General features: G+C 38.4%; 3 protein-coding genes across 4 annotated transcripts; 1 reads left to right on the top strand and 2 right to left on the bottom strand.

Annotated features, from left to right (window-relative positions):
• Positions 1–1656: 1656 nt before the first annotated feature.
• On the top strand, positions 1657–12932 carry LOC126599792 (DENN domain and WD repeat-containing protein SCD1). 2 transcript variants are annotated; one of them, XM_050266239.1, is made up of 30 exons: positions 1663–2089; positions 2206–2299; positions 3632–3833; positions 3920–4061; positions 4165–4265; positions 4341–4404; positions 4633–4746; positions 5076–5296; positions 5695–5749; positions 5849–5932; positions 6230–6425; positions 6536–6644; positions 7091–7154; positions 7238–7282; positions 7427–7502; positions 7638–7762; positions 8167–8324; positions 8914–8961; positions 9232–9289; positions 9390–9473; positions 9971–10232; positions 10314–10513; positions 10601–10665; positions 10902–11025; positions 11194–11375; positions 11481–11552; positions 11641–11801; positions 11931–11972; positions 12247–12455; positions 12636–12932. In XM_050266239.1, the coding sequence occupies exons 1-30, from the start codon at positions 1916–1918 to the stop codon at positions 12729–12731; spliced, it is 3627 nt and encodes a 1208-aa protein (XP_050122196.1). In that variant the 5' UTR covers positions 1663–1915; the 3' UTR covers positions 12732–12932. The 2 variants fall into 2 exon arrangements, with proteins under 2 accessions (XP_050122197.1, XP_050122196.1); XM_050266240.1 differs by lacking the exons at positions 11194–11375; positions 11481–11552; positions 11641–11801; ... (1 more) ...; positions 12247–12455; positions 12636–12932 and having other exon boundaries at positions 1657–2089; positions 10590–10665; positions 10902–10987.
• A 296-nt stretch (positions 12933–13228) lies between these two features.
• Positions 13229–15286, bottom strand: LOC126599793 (protein PLANT CADMIUM RESISTANCE 7-like). The gene is made up of 4 exons (XM_050266241.1): positions 14181–15286; positions 13782–13853; positions 13462–13674; positions 13229–13323 (listed from the first exon to the last, which is right to left on the bottom strand). Exons 1-4 carry the CDS (start codon positions 14284–14286, stop codon positions 13229–13231), a joined length of 486 nt encoding a protein of 161 aa, XP_050122198.1. The 5' UTR covers positions 14287–15286.
• Positions 15287–15654: 368 nt separating this feature from the next.
• LOC126600396 (protein PLANT CADMIUM RESISTANCE 6-like) lies at positions 15655–17615 on the bottom strand. Its single transcript, XM_050266975.1, has 3 exons — positions 16717–17615; positions 16286–16357; positions 15655–16162 (listed from the first exon to the last, which is right to left on the bottom strand). The coding sequence occupies exons 1-3, from the start codon at positions 17543–17545 to the stop codon at positions 15855–15857; spliced, it is 1209 nt and encodes a 402-aa protein (XP_050122932.1). The 5' UTR covers positions 17546–17615; the 3' UTR covers positions 15655–15854.
• Positions 17616–18172: the final 557 nt, after the last annotated feature.

The raw sequence follows: 18172 nt of genomic DNA, 5'->3' as shown, positions 1-18172 counted from the left end.
AAATCATGTATGTGAAAATGGGTACTTTACCCTAGTACAAGCAAAACAAAATTTTACCAACAGAAAAAATCAAAGTTACATGAATTTTTTACGGAATTGTTATTAGGAGTAATAAAATCTCATTTCGAGTTTCTTACAAGTATATTTTTCTTTCTATTTATAAAAAATTTGATGTGCAAAATGAGATTTTTTTAATGTTAATAATAATTCTCTTCTTTTATATAAGCAATATTTCAACTTTAAACTAATTAAACCGCTAAGAATGAGAGTGAAGATTCCTTCGTGCCTAAGTAGCAACGTGCAATCTTTATAAAGTTTGTTGAAGAAACTTAATGACGAATGGTAGTACGAAAGTTGATTGAAATTGATGGATATGGATTCAATATTGTGCTACTGTTGAACGTAAATGTAGTGCAGTTGGCGCCCTTGGGTTTGGTTTGTGCGTCTGCACTCTGCAGAAATGGCCAGTTTTCTGGAGAAATTTCAAACGCTCATATGTCACTCGCTTCTCAACTAAATTCCACAATCCATATATGAAACTTCATCTATTCAACGAGAGTAATCCAAATATGGTGGTTAGAGGTCTCACCCTGGCCAGAATCGGCGGGAAATTGGCTGGGATGGTGTCGGTCCGTTTTGAAGCTCCAGAACCTCTGTTTTTCTTCGGTTTTTCATGAAACAAAACCCATCACTGGGTTCGTGGGAGTGAGACGGTCACAAATATGGTGATTTTGGTGTAAGAAATTCGTCGGATGGTGTGGTGGACTTTTTGTTTGGACAAAGAGAGGGGTAGAGAGAAAATGGAGAGATGATAGACGGGAAGAGATTGACCGAGAGAGTTTTCCATAACCAAATGTGTTTCCAATAAATGTAAAATGACTACATTTCAAGTTTCGTTATAGCTTTGAATTACTTTTAGTTTACGATAACCGTTCGTAGCGACATGTATTATTTAAATAAGAAAAACTAATGAAAAGGGTTTGAAAATTTTGAGTTTTAACGAAAAAGACAAAATAAATGGTAAAGTGAATAGTGTTAAGATTGACTTTTTTTGTGTAAAAATGTGATTTTTCGTTAAAATGAACAGTACCGGAAGTTTTTTGTTAAAATTTTCATTTAAATATGTTGAGAAATGTGGAAAAACATGAAATGATGAAATATGTTAACGTAAACTCCCGTTGAGCACAATAGAAGCATTTCGTCCTTTTACACCTTTTGAAAAAAATTTACGCCGTAAATAGTAAAATTCAAGGATAGAATTTCACATTAGGCATGAATGTTTTGGTAGGCATGAGAGGATTAAATCCAAACCCAAGAAGACAAATGATTGATTTACCACATGGCCCAAGCAAATAAAAAAAGATGCAACTAAAGATTAATCTTCATAATGTTTAATTATATTGGTTATTTTGTGAAACAATTGTATATGCTATAAAATAAATTTTTGCAATTATGAAATTTATATAAAAATATCATGCACTTGCATCAATAAAAAAATTGAACATGATAATCACGAGTTAGTAGTGCAGTGATAAATGACGGATTACGAGAGTTTCTTAAAATTACAACCTGAAGGTCTTGGATGCTACTAATGTGAAAGTCAGACATGTGGCTAGGGAGGGGTGAAATGCATCTGTGATACCAACATTCTATGGGGTACGAGATTTGATGGTTAATTAATCTTCGTTAGTTGAAATTAACAATGATTAATGTATAAACTGGGGCTATCCGACTGAATCTGATTCCTTCCGGTAATTTCTTCACCCAGAAAAAATGACTGGAATCCAAAGGCGCGAGCTTCCGCGCGGCTGATGACAGATTGAATCCAATTGCACCAGATCTGAGCCCCCCATTCCTCTCTCTCTCATACCATCTCTCTGTGTAGAGAGAGAAAGAGAGCGACAATCGTTAACCAATGGCTCGGATCTTCGAGCACTTCGTGGTGTGCGGGATCGGACCCGAGATTCGGACCCTCGACGGCGCCAAGGGATTCCATGGCTTCGATACATATTACCTGCCGTCGCTTCTGGACCAGTACCCTCCGCCCAACCACACTCTCTACCCTCCTCCTCCGCCTCAGCTCCCCACCGTAAGTGCCGCTACCCCGCCGCCGCCGCCGCCGCCGCCACAACGGCCAATCTTCGCTGCTTCTGTTTCTGCGCTTGTACATTTTGTGAATGATCTGATGATTGCTTTCTGATGCAGTGTGTGTTGCCAGCTGGTGTTTTGTTCTATTCGTCGGGCTTTGATTCCAATGACGCCTACACGTTTCCACGGAGCTACCCCATTGTTCTCACTGGTATGCACTCTGCTGTATGCATTTTCGAGAATCCGTTTCGTTGTTATTGGACTTGTTGAAGAAATAATCGAGCTTGCATAGTTAAGTTAGTGTTGTTGCTTTGAAACTCGAACAACGATGCTTAGGTAATGCACAGATTTATACATTTAGGGTTGTGTGAAATTGTGGGAACACGATGCTTCAGAGGACATCAGAGCCAAGCGAGCGGTTTTCCTCATTTCTATGTTTGAACATTAAACGAAGCTTTAGAATTTGGATAGAGCTATTTGTTTCCCGTTTAACATTAGTACATAAGTTAGTGTTGTTACGTAGAAACTAGAAAAATGACACCTAGAGGTTTTACGCACATTTATACATGCGAAATTCGTGGTGATAGGAAAATTGAGAGAATTTTGAGGCCGGTATAAGGGTTGCTTGGTTGATTGGTATGTTTATACTTTAAACAAAGCTTTGGAATTTAGATAGATTATTTATTTTCTGTTTAACATTAGTACAGAAGTTAGTTTTGTTGCTTAGAAACTGGGAAAATGTAATGAAGAGGTTTTGCACACATTTATACAGTTAGGATTACGCGAATTTGTGGTGATACGAAGCCCAAGGGGGTATTGGAGCCATTATATGGGTAGATTTCCTGATTAGTATGTTTATAATTTAAACAAAGATTTAGAATTTATATAGAGCTATTTAAACAAATATATGGAATACAAGCGGGATGGATGAAGTGGAAGAGTGCATCCGGCGTGTTGTGTGACCGTCGTATGCCACTGAAGCTCAAGGGAAAATTTTATAGGACGGCAATAAGGTCGGCGATGCTGAATGGCACAGAATGTTGGGCGGTGAAGCATCAACACATACACAAAATGGGTCTAGCGGAGATGAGGATGCTTCGTTGGAGGTGTGGGCTCACGAGAAAGGATAAGATTAGGAATGAGTGGGTTGGACATGTGCAAAGAAGGCCTACTGACGCTCCAGTTCGAAGATGTGACTACGGGACAGAGGTTCAAGGCCGAAGGGGTAGAGGAAGACCTAGGAAAACTTTGGAAGAGACCCTAAGAAAAGACTTAGAGTACTTGGATCTAACGGAGGATATGACACAAAACCGAGCGCAATGGCGTTCTAGGATTCACATAGCCGACCCCACTTAGTGGGAAAAGGCTTTGTTGTTGTTGTTGTTGTATAGAGCTATTTATTTTGTGTTCAACTTTTAGTATGTTTATTTAATCATCGTTTTTATGTTTAGTTCCTTCTATTGTTGCAGTTACTTTCTTACAAGTATGCATGTAGGCTTGCCTTATTGTTTCTTTCTAAGGGTGGAATCCTTATTTGTTGCAGAGGGTGATGGGACAAAAATTTATGTCAGTTGCATTGCTTTCCGGGATCCAGTCAGTGAGGATGTTGCTGAAGCTTACTGTATACCTGCAAATTCATTTGCTGATAAATGTATCTGTCTTGTTTCACGGTCACCCAGCTTTCGTTTACTTAAGAATGCACTGGAGGAATTATTTACACTTTGTTTTTCCCCTAATGGAAGTAGGTGAGAATCCCCTGTTGGTAAATTTGATGGTCTTGGATATGGAGATCCGTAGTGGTAAGAATCCTAATGTTTGGTCAAATTTGCAGCAAACCCTTATGGGAAGTTATTGCATCTTTGGTGTCCACTGTACCTTTGCCTACTCCAGGAAAGGACCGAGTTCTGTTTGCTATTGACAATTGTCTACTTTCTGTGGAGGCTCCACCAAAGGATGGGCTCCCTCATGTTGATGTACACCCTCCATTCTTTTCTGCTTTGTTATGAGTATGCTTCTGCCTTTTGTTGAAGATTTGACCTGGCTGTTCAATAACCCTATGCAATTTCTTTCATGCAGATATCGTTTCAGCCATTGGTACAGTGCCTAGATGTTGACAACTTGATTAAATTTTTCACCGCTGTGTTGCTTGAAAGGAGAATACTGATCCGATCAAACAAGTAAGCATTTTACTTAAGACAATTTAATACTGTGTATTTGTGCATCCTTTTGATAACTTGACCTGTTTTTGGCAGATATTCACTTTTGACCCTTGTATCAGAAGCCATTTGCCATTTACTTTATCCATTGCGGTGGCAGGTAAACATTGATCTTCCGTGAACTGCTTTTTATGGATCAAGAAAATGATGTTCCTCTTCCCTTTTATATATGCTTCATTTAGTTTGTCATTATGGTGGCAAAATTTCTTATGCTCCAACGTTCCCACCAAACTTATTTTTTGTTCAATGGAAACTAATGCTGTAGTAGTATCGTTTATGCTTCTTGTATTTGACTTTTGTCTCTTTTGTGCATGTTTATTGTGCGAAGCAAGTCTACATTCCGTTACTCTTTTTCAGTGGAGTAGACTATATTGATGCGCCTACGCCATATATGATGGGTCTCCATTCAGGCGTTGATACATCTACTTTGGCCATGGATGGTGTAAGTCATTCTGCTTAAATTGTACTTTTGTCAATTTATAGTTATTATAATTTACATGTGCTGGTTAAACAATATATATCCTGGTCTTTTATATGCATTTTATGTTTATTAGATTCCTAGTCAGCATAGCCAATTACAATATTTTCATAAATATGTCTTACAGCTCTCCATTTTTACCCTTTTCTTTTGGGTTAGTTAGTTTTTTTTTTTCTTCTGTGACTTCTTCTATCATGTCTTCCAACAGAATGCAAAATTGTGATGAAATTTTTTTATGTAAGAAGATTAAACTGATGTAATATTTGTTTTTTGCCTTCCTCATGTGGTTCTAGGTAGTTGTTGTTGACCTTGAGTGTAATCGTATCACAACAACGGAAGATATACCTCCAATCCCAGAGCAAGAATTGGGCAATCTGCGTGGAGAGATATCAAAGCTATTGTATCCCAATGTTGTGGGGATAGATCAGATCAAGGATGGTTTATATAGTTCATCTGAGCAATATTCTAAAGCTGGCAATAAACCTTGGGGAGAGGATCACGACCTTCAACTTAGGTGATACTTGGGTGCCAAATGAAATGATTATGAAGTATTAATGGATATCATTTTTTTTTTCATTCATGTAAAATTTGAGATGTTGATGTCTTATTCTAGGGGTTCCATGCTAAGTGAGCAATTATGCCTTGATTGATCTTAACATTTGTGACCAACATAGCAGATTACGATCAAACAAACACCCTGCTGTCATTGTTGTTCACTTGATTCTTCTTTAAGTTTAACTTTAAGTTGGTGAGGTCTTGAAGCAATGTAATTACCTTAGAACTGTTAACCAGTCTGTGATTATACTCAGTGTCTTCCATCTGATCTATGGCTACTTAGTTCTTCTAAAGCCTGACTGTTTGGAGATTGTTAAGTTTTCACACATATTCCTTGTGTTTGATTGTTTTGTGCAGGTTAGTGTTCTTAAAGTTCTTTGCATCACTTTTAAGTGGCTACCGCAACTTCATAGTACGAACTTTTATCTAATTTGATCATGAATTGGTTTTAATTATTTATATTTGTGGATTCATTTGAATTTTATTCGGTATAATTGTCTTTTTTCCCAAGGAAATTTCTGCTACTCATGTCTTCAACACTCAAGCATTCTTGACAATGCGCTCTCGGTCAACTGGCCAACCACCAGAACCCATGGTATTTATTTTCATTGAACCCATCTTTGTCTTTGAGATATCAACTTACATTGGCTATATTGGCACCATAATCAGGATGACTACTGTAGTTATGGTCGTGATTGTAATTGTCGTGATTATTATTCTTAGTGCTACTCTACATGTTTGCAGAATTTTTAGGAGAGCAGGCAAGTATGTTTGTGTGTACTGTTGGTTTATTGAATGTGTTTATTTTAACTAAATTTTTTCTTTCAGTATCATTTTAACTTCTTGTCCTGGGTTCCTAGTGTTATGCTTATTTCTGCGTTGGTATTGACAGTTAACGCAGTTTCTGGATTCGCATGGTTTCATGGATTATCTAGAGAGATGTTTGGGTTCTGAAGAAAACACTAATAATCTACTTGACAAGTTACAAGATGCACTTAGAAGGGGCCAAAATCCTATTTCAATTCTTCCTTCAAATTCAGTAGAGCCTGAGATTATAACAATTGCAGATACGGATGTGAGAAATTCAGGTGAATTTGATGTGCTGTTATCTAAGATTGAAAATTATGTCAACAGAAGATGTTAAAGATTTTAAGTTTGACATGATTTTGGTTTTTTCCTCATTTTCTCTGGATTTCAGGAGCAGGTACCAAATACACATATGATAGGTTTCCCTCGGACCTTAGGACTGAAGAGCAAGAAGAAAAGAGGAAGCAGATCCTGGCTGCAGCAAGTGGATTATCCTCTAGGTATATACATGGCATGTTATTGCACATGAAAATGGAATGTTGTTCATGTCTGTTACTTTCAGTCATTCTGGAAATAAACTTGCTTCATTTAGAGACACTAAAAAATGGTTATTAATCTTGCTACTAGTTAGTAATTTGGTTCATGTAAGCAATTTTGTGGATGATAAAAGGTGGTGGCAGTATATATAAGTAGATTGAGATTTTTTAATATACTTTTTTTATTTTGAGGAGAATTTGAGACAATGACTGTTCTTGAGATTAGCAACTTTAGTACCGCTGGAGTAGTGGGATTTTGAGACTCTAGTTAATTTTTATCTTGGCTGACCATGAAACCAAACAATTCTTGGTTATTTGAAGTTGGATATGGCTTTTTCAGTAAAATTGAACACTTGTACACATCTTAACGGAGCTTCTAATCTTGTGTCATTTTTATGTTTCTCCCTCAGCTCACAGTCTGTTCCAGGGGGTAAAGACTCTAAATCAGAAACCCTAACTCCACTGGAGAGGGCTGTAAGTTCTATACTCCGACATGATGTGTAGTAGTGGTATCTCTACTTTAGAGCTTTCTTAACTGTAAATTATTGGTCATTCAGGCGGAAAGGGAGTGCATGGTTTTGGACATAAAAGTTAAGCTGCAGGTACATGTTTTACTTTTATGTTATTAAGTACTGGTGGACAAAATTTTTTTTACTTGATTAATATTTTATTAAGTTCTACAGATGTACTTATTGACATTTTTTTCACTTCTAATGTTAAATGATGTGATTGTGTTTAATGACCAGGGTCTGTGGCTTCGTCTTCTGAAATTGGGACCTACTGATGATCCTCTTTCTTCATTTGAATATGGCACAATCCTCGGTATGCTTTTCTGTGTTCAACTCTAACATTTATTATGACGAGGCTTGAGTTCTGATGTCTCTTTCTTGGAATTCCAATCTGTTTTGTGGTTCAGTGGACCTTGAATTAACAGGCATTAGTATGTTGGCTTTGCAGCTTTAATTGAATCTGATGCTGAGGGAATTGGTGGCAGTGGGTTTGTTGAATGTATAAGGGAACACATAAATCAGGGATGGCACTGTCAGTTGACTGAAGGACAATTTCTTGCTGTTAAGGAACTGGTATACAAATAAATCTCATTATTTTCAGAAGATGGATCTAAGTTAGTTATAATAGTGAATCATGACGATCTTGTAACATCAAAATCTCCTTTGTTGAACTTTTCTTTTTCCCTGGCTTCATTGATATGTTTTTGTAATCCAGCAAAAACCGAATCATTTTCTCAGTTATGAACTGGTATAAGGATATCCTACTTTCCCTCCAAAATGCACATACACATGAACACTCATTTATATTCATATTTTTGTAGAAGCTTACTTGAAGACAGATTATTGACTATTTATGTCAATTTTGCATGTTGTCCACTGTTGTCATTAGGCTAATAACCTTTATACAGAAGAAGAATTTTGTGATAATCTGTTTTTTAAATTTATCTTCTTCAACAATAACTTGTATTTGAATTCAGCTCAAAACAGCTATTAGTCGTGCAACTTCCCGAAATGATATGTTGACAATCAGGGATGCCCTTGAAGTATCCGCTGACATGTATAAGAAGGATGCACATAATGTTTCAGACTACATTGAGCGTCATCTTATATCTTTGTCCATCTGGGAGGAATTACGGTATGTGGTTACAAGTCATTTGCCCCTCAATTTCGAGCATAAATTATTCTGATGTTCATTTTTCCCTTGCAATAAGTTGTTATTGGTTCTTCTCATTGGTCTATCACACTTATATGCTTTCCCATATTCTGTGAAATTTTTAACTGAGTTTATGTTCAGTAATGGAAGTAACCGTAAATCTAGACCAACGCAAAGTGTTATAAAGCCTTACGTTTCCGGTCTTCCTTGAAGCTCAGAGCTGTAAAACTGTAATTTAAACTTACATCATGACAATGTGGATATTCAAGAGTAATAAATAAACCAGATGACAAGAACGCCATTAGTGATAGTAACTTACTTGCAGTACTTGACAAGCTTTGCTTACTCTTATTTATAGGCTGCCTTAAGTAACTCTATAAGATTTTTGAGATTTGTATTGTAGTTCATATTCTTTTCCGCTACATAGTGGCTTTCTTATCTTGTTTAGGTTCTTTATAGCACTCAAGTTTCTATTTCTTTATGTTAAAACTGACTTATTTCTACATCTGTCCTACCTAGTAGTTTTACAAGTGAATTGTTGATTCACTGTGTACTTTTTTTTATTTTGCAGCTTTTGGGAAGGATACTTTGACTATCTAATGGAACGGTCTTCAAACAAGTAAGAATTTCAGGCATTTATCTTCTTTTTTACTTGGTGGATAAATCAACTTAATCCCGAATTTTGAATTTACTGTCTGATGAATTTATATATACAAGCCTTGTACCTTGGACTTAAATGGTAAGCTTAGACAGAAGCTAGTAAACAAACTTCAAAGTAGCATATAGTTTTTGATCTTCTACTTAGTACACTAGAAATAATAAACTTATATTACACCATGTCAGATGTAATCTTTTGCAAAGTAATGTTTGTTTTTTGTTGTTACATCAGGTCGGCTAACTATGCGTCTTTGGTGGCTGCGCACTTAATTTATGTGGAATCGCACATGGTGCTGTTTCTTCTTTATCTTATAAATTTTCTGGCACTTGTCAACCTTTTAATTTCTTTTCATTAGTTTGTTTACGAGTTCGTTTTATGTCAACATGAAGGCTGGGTTGGGAATTCCTGATACTGATGCTTGGTACATGATTGAAACGATAGCAGAGAAGAACAATATTGGATACACACAATTTGTAAGTAATTTTTTTCTCTATTTCAGCTTATGCAGTTCTAATTAATATTGCAGTGGTATCCTTGTCTATTTTTCTGTATGAGATTATAATTTCCTTTAGATTAGGTGCTCACTGTTGGCTAGATGATATTAGGTTATCTGTGTTGGTTCTGTCTTCGGTGATGCAGGCTATTGGTTTCGCTCTCAAATTCTGAAAACTGATAACCTATGCTCACAAAATTGTTTAAAAAAGAACTTGAAACATACCTTATTACTTTTTTGGGGTGGCTAGGAATGCCCTTGATCTTGTAGTGCTGTTTTGGGTTCGAACTTGTTTCATCTACTTTTACTCATTATTCTAGTGACTAATGGCCATTCAGATGCACTGTTGAGATCCATGAGGAGCCGCGGTCAAATTTATTGGCACCCTCCCTTTTTCCACTTGGATGCATGCAACTGAAGTTTTCTTTGGTTTTTCGATCCATTGGTGATGGTGTTCCTTGGTTATGTATTTTTCAGATAAAGCTGAGAGGGTTCTTGTCGCATATCGAGCACCTACTCATTGGTTATTGGGGTATCACTAATTTCAAGGGTCAATCCATGTTGTCTCATGGATTAGCATCTCCACGTTCAAAAGATGCTACAGTTGAGAATCAGCAGCCTGCTGAAGCTTCTGGTGTTGGAAGGAGCTGGGTTCAGAGCATGTTCAGCAGGGATACTGCATCCAGAACCACCTCTTTAAGTCGTGTTCGTAAATGGACTTCTGATGGTGGCTCTTCAGGTATGTCTGTTGCTAAGATTATGTGCTTGCATGTGATGTTTGATTATCTGCATGTACTCACCGTAGTTTCTTGTCATTAAGCTGCAAATGAAAATGGGACTCCTCGTAAGCAAGATTTGTCAGCCACTGGCCAGAAGAAAACTCAAACCAATGTTCGCTTACTTAGAGGTCATAGTGGTTCCGTCACTGCTTTACATTGTGTAACGAAGAGAGACGTTTGGGATCTTGTGGGTGACCGGGAAGATGCCGGTTTCTTTATCAGTGGAAGCACAGACTCCACTGTAAGCCTTACATATCTACCATACAATTCATTGCACAGAATGTATCCTGTAAAGGGGTAATAATAATTCTTTTCAGCAATCTTTCAGGTTAAGATCTGGGATCCTAGTTTTCGTGGTAATGAACTTCGAGCAACCTTGAAAGGACATACAAGGTTTTGTTTGTATTCTACTGTTTTTTTGTTCTTGCTATCATCATTATGTTCTTTTTTGGTTGCATTTACTAGTTTACTATTCTATTATTGAACTTTTAAAATAAACTTTAGTGTTACTAAATTTTTTTAGAATTTGGTTGGCTTTTCTTGCATGCTCACACATGATGCAACTTAGCATGACCAATTCAACTTAGCTTAGTGTCCTTCCTCTCATGTCTTTCTGGGCCTTGTTACAGAGCTGTCCGTGCAATAAGTTCTGATCGAGGAAAAGTAGTATCAGGTTCGGATGATCAAACTGTTTTAGTATGGGATAAGCAAACTACTCAGCTTCTAGAAGAGTTGAAAGGCCATGATGCACCAGTGAGCTTACTCACTTTGTATATTGACTACTTTCCGGTGCATGAAAAATCAACTCAGTTGTTACATTATGATGCGATGGTCATGAAAAGTGACCAATATTTCGAAATTAATATCTCGTCCTTAATGTACACTGTGTATTGAACTCTATTCCACTGTCCATCCTTGTAGGTTAGTTGTGCACGCATGCTGTCTGGTGAACGTGTACTTACTGCTGCTCATGATGGAACTGTAAAGATGTGGGATGTCAGAACTGACACTTGTGTGGCAACCGTTGGTCGTTGCTCTAGTGCTGTTCTATGTATGGAATATGATGATTCCACAGGAATTTTAGCAGCTGGTGGTAGAGATGTGTAAGTATAATGAAACTGATGATTAAGCATGCTCATAAAATTATGAATTAAAATGTTTTTCAACAAATTCCTAGAAATTAATTCTCTGAGTACCTGCATTATCAGCGTCACAAACATCTGGGATATTCGTGCTGGCAAGCCAATGCACAAGCTTGTAGGGCATACCAAATGGATTCGGTAAGCTAAAGGAGCATAGCTTTTCCAGATTTTATGTTTTTCTTGATGATTCTTAAGTAGACACATAATTTATATGTCAATCTTGCAGGTCGATTAGAATGGTGGGGGACACAGTTGTTACTGGTAGTGATGACTGGACTGCAAGGATGTGGTCTGTTTCCCGAGGAACTTGTGATGCTGTTCTAGCATGCCATGCTGGCCCCATATTAAGCGTTGAGTATTCCACACTTGACAAAGGAATAATTACAGGTTGGCACTATATATCCTATTCTGTTTGCATTGTTATTTCCTTAGATTGCTTCAAAGATTTTTGGTTGCAAATCTTTTACACGTGCCATTAGGAACTCGTGGAATTATACCATGTGATTTCTGTTTCAGGTTCAACTGATGGGCTACTCCGCTTTTGGGAAAATGTCGAGGGTAAGAGCACAATTTTCTTCCTTCTTTCATTGTCGACTATATTATTGCTGTGTTTTCTTTTTCTTTTTCTTTTGGGTAAGAAATGGAGACGCTATTGAAAAGTCAAGGGAATACAAAATGGTGTGGGTTGGTTTCTACAAGATCGTGTAATTATCACATAATTATGTCAGAGTTCATGGAAGTGATTGAGTTTCCCTTTGAATTACTGTCAGATAGAGATGCATATTCCAATTAAAAGTAAAGCCTTTTTCAATGTTACTGTTGTTGCATGCAGGAGGTATAAGATGCGTAAAAAATGTTACTGTCCACACTGCTGCTGTATTGTCCATCAATGCTGCAGAACACTGGTTAGGAATTGGAGCAGCTGATAATTCCATGTCTCTCTTTCATCGGCCTCAAGAGAGACTCGGTAGCTCCTCTAGCGCGGGATCAAAAATGGCCGGGTGGCAACTATATAGAACACCACAAAGAACAGTTGCTGTGGTATGAAGTCCTGACTTTTCCTGCACCGGTCATTTTATTCCTACAAGCGAACATTCTGTTGTTCTAATGTTTTACCATTATCTATGCACCATATCGTCATAAATGTTTACGCAGAGATCTCGATGATTTATTGTTAATGGCTACTTGATTCCCCAGTTTTACTCCCCTTGTGCTATCCAGGTAAGATGTATTGCAACGGACCTCGAGAGGAAAAGGATATGCAGTGGCGGTCGTAATGGACTTCTTAGGCTTTGGGAAGCCACCATAAACATCTAAGTTCTTTGTGCATTTGTGTATTTCCGCTGAATATTGAATGGCATAGGTTTTGTTTTCTCTTGCAGTTACTATACGTTGTACCTACCTACGTATATTCTGAGATGTAACGTGTTCAAGCTATAAATACAAACGAAAAGAAGTTGGGGGTGTTTTGTTGTTGCCCCGTTTTTGTATTATTATACGAAATAGTATTTCTTGCTCGATGGTGTGCGTTTTCAAGTTTGCTTAGTTTGGTATTTTTACGTCGCATTTTCGGCACCAAATTACGATGTCTTGCTGATTTTACCGGAGATTGGATTGTGGTATTGTATGTGTGAAATTTATCCCTTAATGTGTCTCTTTACTACGATAAGCACAAAATTTTCATTCACATCGAACGGTATATACACGGATGATCCATCCCTGCACCACGAACGGAAAACCGAAGCATCTTCATCGGTGGATCGAAAATCACGGTGAGCATGTCATGACTGAAGTTGCTACACTTCGTGTTTTGTTCAATAACCCGTCATTCTTTGGGTAGCTGGTGGATTCACAGCAGCTTGCCGCTTTTGCTGCATCCTCTGAATTTGCTCCATGTTTCCTACCCATCCTAAACATACAAAGTTGAAATTTTTCAGATATGAAACCCCTGATTTCAATGCGTTTGCTTTTAGAGCCTCATTTCGATCTCCTAGATCAGAGAAGTTTAAAACTGCTTTGTCAATAAAAAATATATAAAGTCTCGTACCCAAAGAAGGGTCTAGGCCTCTGAGCTGGAGCTCCCTATGTTCTTGGCAAAGAGCACACCACTCGCATAAGAAGTGACTGACGCAATCCGGAGCAGGGCTTTCGGGCAGATCGAACTTGTTCCTTAGCTTTTTCCGGTATGTGCACGATAGCAAGCATGGCACAAAGATGCACAACATGACCAGCTTGCAAATCAGTGTATTGGTTGCACAAGCTGTATGAATGACCAACATAAACACCACACCAGCCATTAATCGGATGAGTATTTTGGACGTTAGAATTGCTAATTACGAAAGTTGAACATTGATTCAGTCGACTTACAGCTTCGACCATTATCGACAATCTCTGCAATCTGACCGAACGTCCAGCATGGGCACAATAACGTCATGAGAGCTGAAATAATCAAAACAAGAAATAGTTCATGAATGTCTCCTGCAAATTACTGTAAAAGAAAGTTGGGAGCAGTTTTATATCTAGAAAACACATAATGTAGCTAGCACTAGTTAGAAGTAATAGTGCCAAAATTTCAAAGAGACAGCCTATGGCCAACTCGTAATCATACTGTTACTGTCTCTCAACTAATTTCATCTTAAACCTGCTCAGTATGACAGGTATGTGGAGTTTTATCACAAAAAGTCTGTGTAATTAGAAGTTGAACAGTTCAATATAAGTAGTATGAACTAGAGAATGAGGATGAATTAACTTGGGACTTGGAAGCACCATTTGGGGGACCGTCCATGCACTCAAAGAGCCCCGTTTTCCAAGCTCCGTCAATGCCTGCCGGAGTTAGCGGCACTGGTACGTATTCAATGTTTTGGATGGGCATTCCTGTTTCAGCAAAATGATTGTTATAATGCAACACCGGCTGCAGTTGATTTCTTGCCGCGGAAGCATGATTATGATACTGCAGCTGTAGCTGCTGATGAGGAACAATTTGGTAGGCAGCCGGAGGAGGAAAAAGCACTTGGTGTGTACTATAATTTATTGCATCAGCAGAATCAGCTCGATGGTGATGATGATGAAAATGATTAAATGCATCAGCCGAAGCAGCTCAATGATGATGAGGAGGAGGATAATATGTACGTGAAGGCGGGCGTGGAGCTGAGGGTACAAACGCGTTGTAATTATGGTGAGGCCAATTTAATCTGCTGTTGCAAGATGAGATTAGCACTATGGAGGTTTGAGGGTGGCAACTGTACATGTAATGGCCGGGCATGTTGATGATGATAGTGATCGTGATCTGCCTGATGGTAAGGGCGTGATATTCCGGCATTTTTGTGGGAAGAGGAAGAGGGGGTTTGCCTGATGATTACCTGCTTCATGATCAGGACTAGGTCCTTTGTTAATAATGTTGATGTGGGAATTAATATTAGGGTTATTTTGAGGTGGGAGTTGTTAAGGTTGGTGGTGGTGGGGGAGTTTTTGGACATGTACATGTAGTGATGCTAATTTTGACGCTTGAGAGTGGAATACCAGCGGCGCCGCCTGATTTGGTTGATGTTCCATGATCGTTGTGTGCTTGAGGACGTCCTATATATGAGATCAACCCTAGGACGTCCCTTTGTCCAGGGAAGAGGGGTTTGACCATCAAAGGTACCCAATGGACAACTTCTTCAACAAGTCCTTGTATACAGACGAGAAAACTAAGGACAGCCTCTCACTTACTATTCTATCCATACGCCCACACATTATCAACACGGTTGACAGCAAGGAAGCATTGATCACTCCAGCTTACTAGTCTCTAATTATACAAAATTGTATGGGATAATGAATAATTATAAAATCCAACATAACCTTTTGTTCTAATTTGAATGGAGGGAAAATTAAACTCACGTACAAGGGATATGGTCATATTAATTGCTCTGACTAATTAGTTTAACCACATCTGCACCTTTTATATAATGTTGTTGTATGTAATCATTTAAAAGTCGTACCCAATGCACAAGGCTCCCGCTTTACGCAGGGTCTGGGAGAGGTGAATGTCGGCTAGCCTTACCCCCATTTATGGAGAGGCTGCTCCCAAGTCGTATGTAATCATTTACTAGTAGTTATTTAGTTAACCTAATGACTTTACCAACTTGTATAAAGATGAATGTCTACTAACCATTAGACCTAGCTTGCGGCTGCACACGTTATATCTAAATCTTTAATAGTATACAGAACTCCAGAAATCATCAAAACTAAAAGTGTTCTTTTGAATTTTCAATACATGAAAATGGCAAATCGTTCAAAATTACAAAAGGAAGCGATACATATTCAGAGTATCCACAAATATCAACATACGAAAATAAACATAACACAGAGAGAAAAATAGCCTTGAGGCATGCATAAGTAAATGCAAGTAATCTGCAAACGGTTGATCTTGTTCATCACAAACATTAGGATTTTTTTTAATCAATACTGATTCATATTTTGGTTCATTGGAGGCATCATCATATTAACATTCGGCTGCTGCAAGCTGGGATTCCTTTGCACGTTTCCTATCCATCCGATTGAAGGGTCAATCCCTCTGACTTGAAGTTCCCGGTACTCTTGGCAAAGAGCGCAGGGTTCGCATAATAAATGGATGACCCAATCGGGTGCGGGGGACTCGATTAGGTTGTATTTGCTGCGCAGCTTTGTGCGATACGTGCATGACATTATGAATGGTATCCCAATGAACGCTGCAATCAATCCGTAGAACAATCCGCTGGTCGCACATGCTACACAGTAGTATGGATATATACGTCAATATCGCATGCACAATACGGATTAATTCTCACTTCAAATATTGTAAAATGATATGTAGTTTGAATATAAGATACATGTTTTGGAATTTGGCTTACAGGATCTGCCGTTATCTACAACCTCTGCTATCTGGCCAAACGTCAAGCATGGAACGAAAGCCGTTGTGAGAGCTGAAATGTCATAGTAATGTTCATAATAAATCTCAACTCATAGTTCAAAATATGAAAACTAGCTATACATTGGATGCGGAAGGAGAAATAAATAAGGGTGTGGTTATTTTTGAAAGGGCTAGAAGTGCTTTATGACAATTAAAAACACTTTTGAAGCATTTGATGAAATGAAGTTAAAAGTGGTTTTGCGTTATAGCACTTTCTGGGGAAGCACTAAGAAAGCACTTGAAAAAACTTTAATTTTAATAACCTGTGTTTCTAAGAAAAAGCAATTTTAGCAAAAACGCTTATGAACAAAATTATTTCCTACAAAAACAGTTTCAAACAAGCCCTAGATATGTATGTATGTATGTGCGTACCATTCATTGGATCATCCATGCAATCAAATAACTCAGAACTCCATTGCTCAGTTCCAGCATTCTGCAGGTTGACGTGATTAAGAGGTCCCTGCTGGTAAGGACTCTGCTGCATTGGAACCCCTTGAGCAGCATAACCATTATTAGGCTGCTGTTGTTGGTATTGTTGATTCTGTGTGGAAAATTGCACTGCCGGCTTCTGATATTGCTGATTATAATTCGCTGGAGATTGGGGAGGAAACTGAGCTGGAGGTTGTTGGTTCCCCATGCCCATTGGTTGTGGTCCTTGTGGCGGGTAGACCGCCCCGGGTTGGTTAGGTACATTTGCATACATGGGATTACGGTTTGGATTGGTTTGCATATTACTCTGGGGCTGGGGTGGAAACTGTGCAGGCCTAGGCTGCTGATAGTTTGCTTCTTGTTGTTGATTTTGGAATTGTGGGTTTTGCGGTGGGAATTGTTGTGGGCCTTGAGGTGGGAACTGTGCTGGCTGAGGCGTTGGAGTCTGGTAGGGGTTTTGTTGTGGAGGACCTTGTGGTGGTGGGAACCCTACTGGCTGAGGCTGAGATGGCGGTAGTTGCTGAAAGACTCCTTGTGCTTGTGCTTGTGCTTGTGCTTGGGGGTCATAATTATTTTGAGGTGCATTATTGGGTGGCTGTGGTGGTGGCTGTTGGTATTGATCTTCTTGGTTTTGGTCGTGGCTGGTGGTTTCGGACACTAGTTGGTATTGAAATTGTTGATCAGCTTGTAACTCATGCTCCACCTCCACTTGAGGTTGGTAGAGATCATGATCGCCGTCGTTCGCAGACGGCCCTCCTTCTGGATTTCCCATTAGCCTAGCTAGCTAGCTACTACTCTAATTTTCTTTTTGATGGGATCTCAGAGAAATAGAGATGTATAGATACAGGGAGCTGCGGATGAAAACAATAGTTGCATGCTATACATTTATATATATGCCACTCCCACCAATTACTAATGAAGGGAACATGTTGTGCAATTGAGGAAGCAATCTTACTAATTAACAAAACCCTACTTGTGGGATTTCTGTCAGGATATTACTGAAGTCAAACACAAAGCTATTGAAAGTCAATTATCTTGCGAAAAAAACAAAAGCAAAGAAATACCTAACAAAATGTTAACCTCAATAATATTGCGCCCAACTTAATAACATATACAGATTAGTAAGTACCGAAATTTTAAACAAAATAATTTCGTGTTATTATCAATGGAATATATTTACTTTGCCAAATATCTGGCAAGGGACTTTACTTTCTTCAACAAAAAAATTCTTTACGTGTGAGAGGGGATAGATTATATGGATTTGTTCAACTTCAATTAGGGATGGGCAATGGTTATGGCGGGCGGGTAACCGCGGTTATTTATCCATAACCGTTTATTCTCATACCCGTATAACCGTTTACCCGTTGGGTAATTGCCTAAATTGTTATACCCATACCCA

This window comes from Malus sylvestris, chromosome 14, assembly GCF_916048215.2.
Source record: "Malus sylvestris chromosome 14, drMalSylv7.2, whole genome shotgun sequence".
Lineage (NCBI taxonomy): Eukaryota > Viridiplantae > Streptophyta > Magnoliopsida > Rosales > Rosaceae > Malus > Malus sylvestris.
This window is presented reverse-complemented; position numbering and strand designations above follow the sequence as displayed.

Coding starts and splice junctions, on each gene's coding strand:
- LOC126599793 (XM_050266241.1), bottom strand. CDS start 14,286: ATGCCCATCCAAAACATTGAATACGTACCAGTGCCGCTAACTCCGGCA. Junction 13,675..13,781: donor TGTCGATAATGGTCGAAGCT/GTAAGTCGACTG, acceptor TCATTCATACAG/CTTGTGCAACCAATACACTG. Junction 13,324..13,461: donor AGGCCTAGACCCTTCTTTGG/GTACGAGACTTT, acceptor TTGTATGTTTAG/GATGGGTAGGAAACATGGAG.
- LOC126600396 (XM_050266975.1), bottom strand. CDS start 17,545: ATGGGAAATCCAGAAGGAGGGCCGTCTGCGAACGACGGCGATCATGAT. Junction 16,358..16,716: donor CATGGATGATCCAATGAATG/GTACGCACATAC, acceptor ATGACATTTCAG/CTCTCACAACGGCTTTCGTT. Junction 16,163..16,285: donor TGTAGATAACGGCAGATCCT/GTAAGCCAAATT, acceptor ACTACTGTGTAG/CATGTGCGACCAGCGGATTG.
- LOC126599792 (XM_050266239.1), top strand. CDS start 1,916: ATGGCTCGGATCTTCGAGCACTTCGTGGTGTGCGGGATCGGACCCGAG. Junction 4,266..4,340: donor ATACTGATCCGATCAAACAA/GTAAGCATTTTA, acceptor TGTTTTTGGCAG/ATATTCACTTTTGACCCTTG. Junction 5,750..5,848: donor GTGGCTACCGCAACTTCATA/GTACGAACTTTT, acceptor TTTTTTCCCAAG/GAAATTTCTGCTACTCATGT.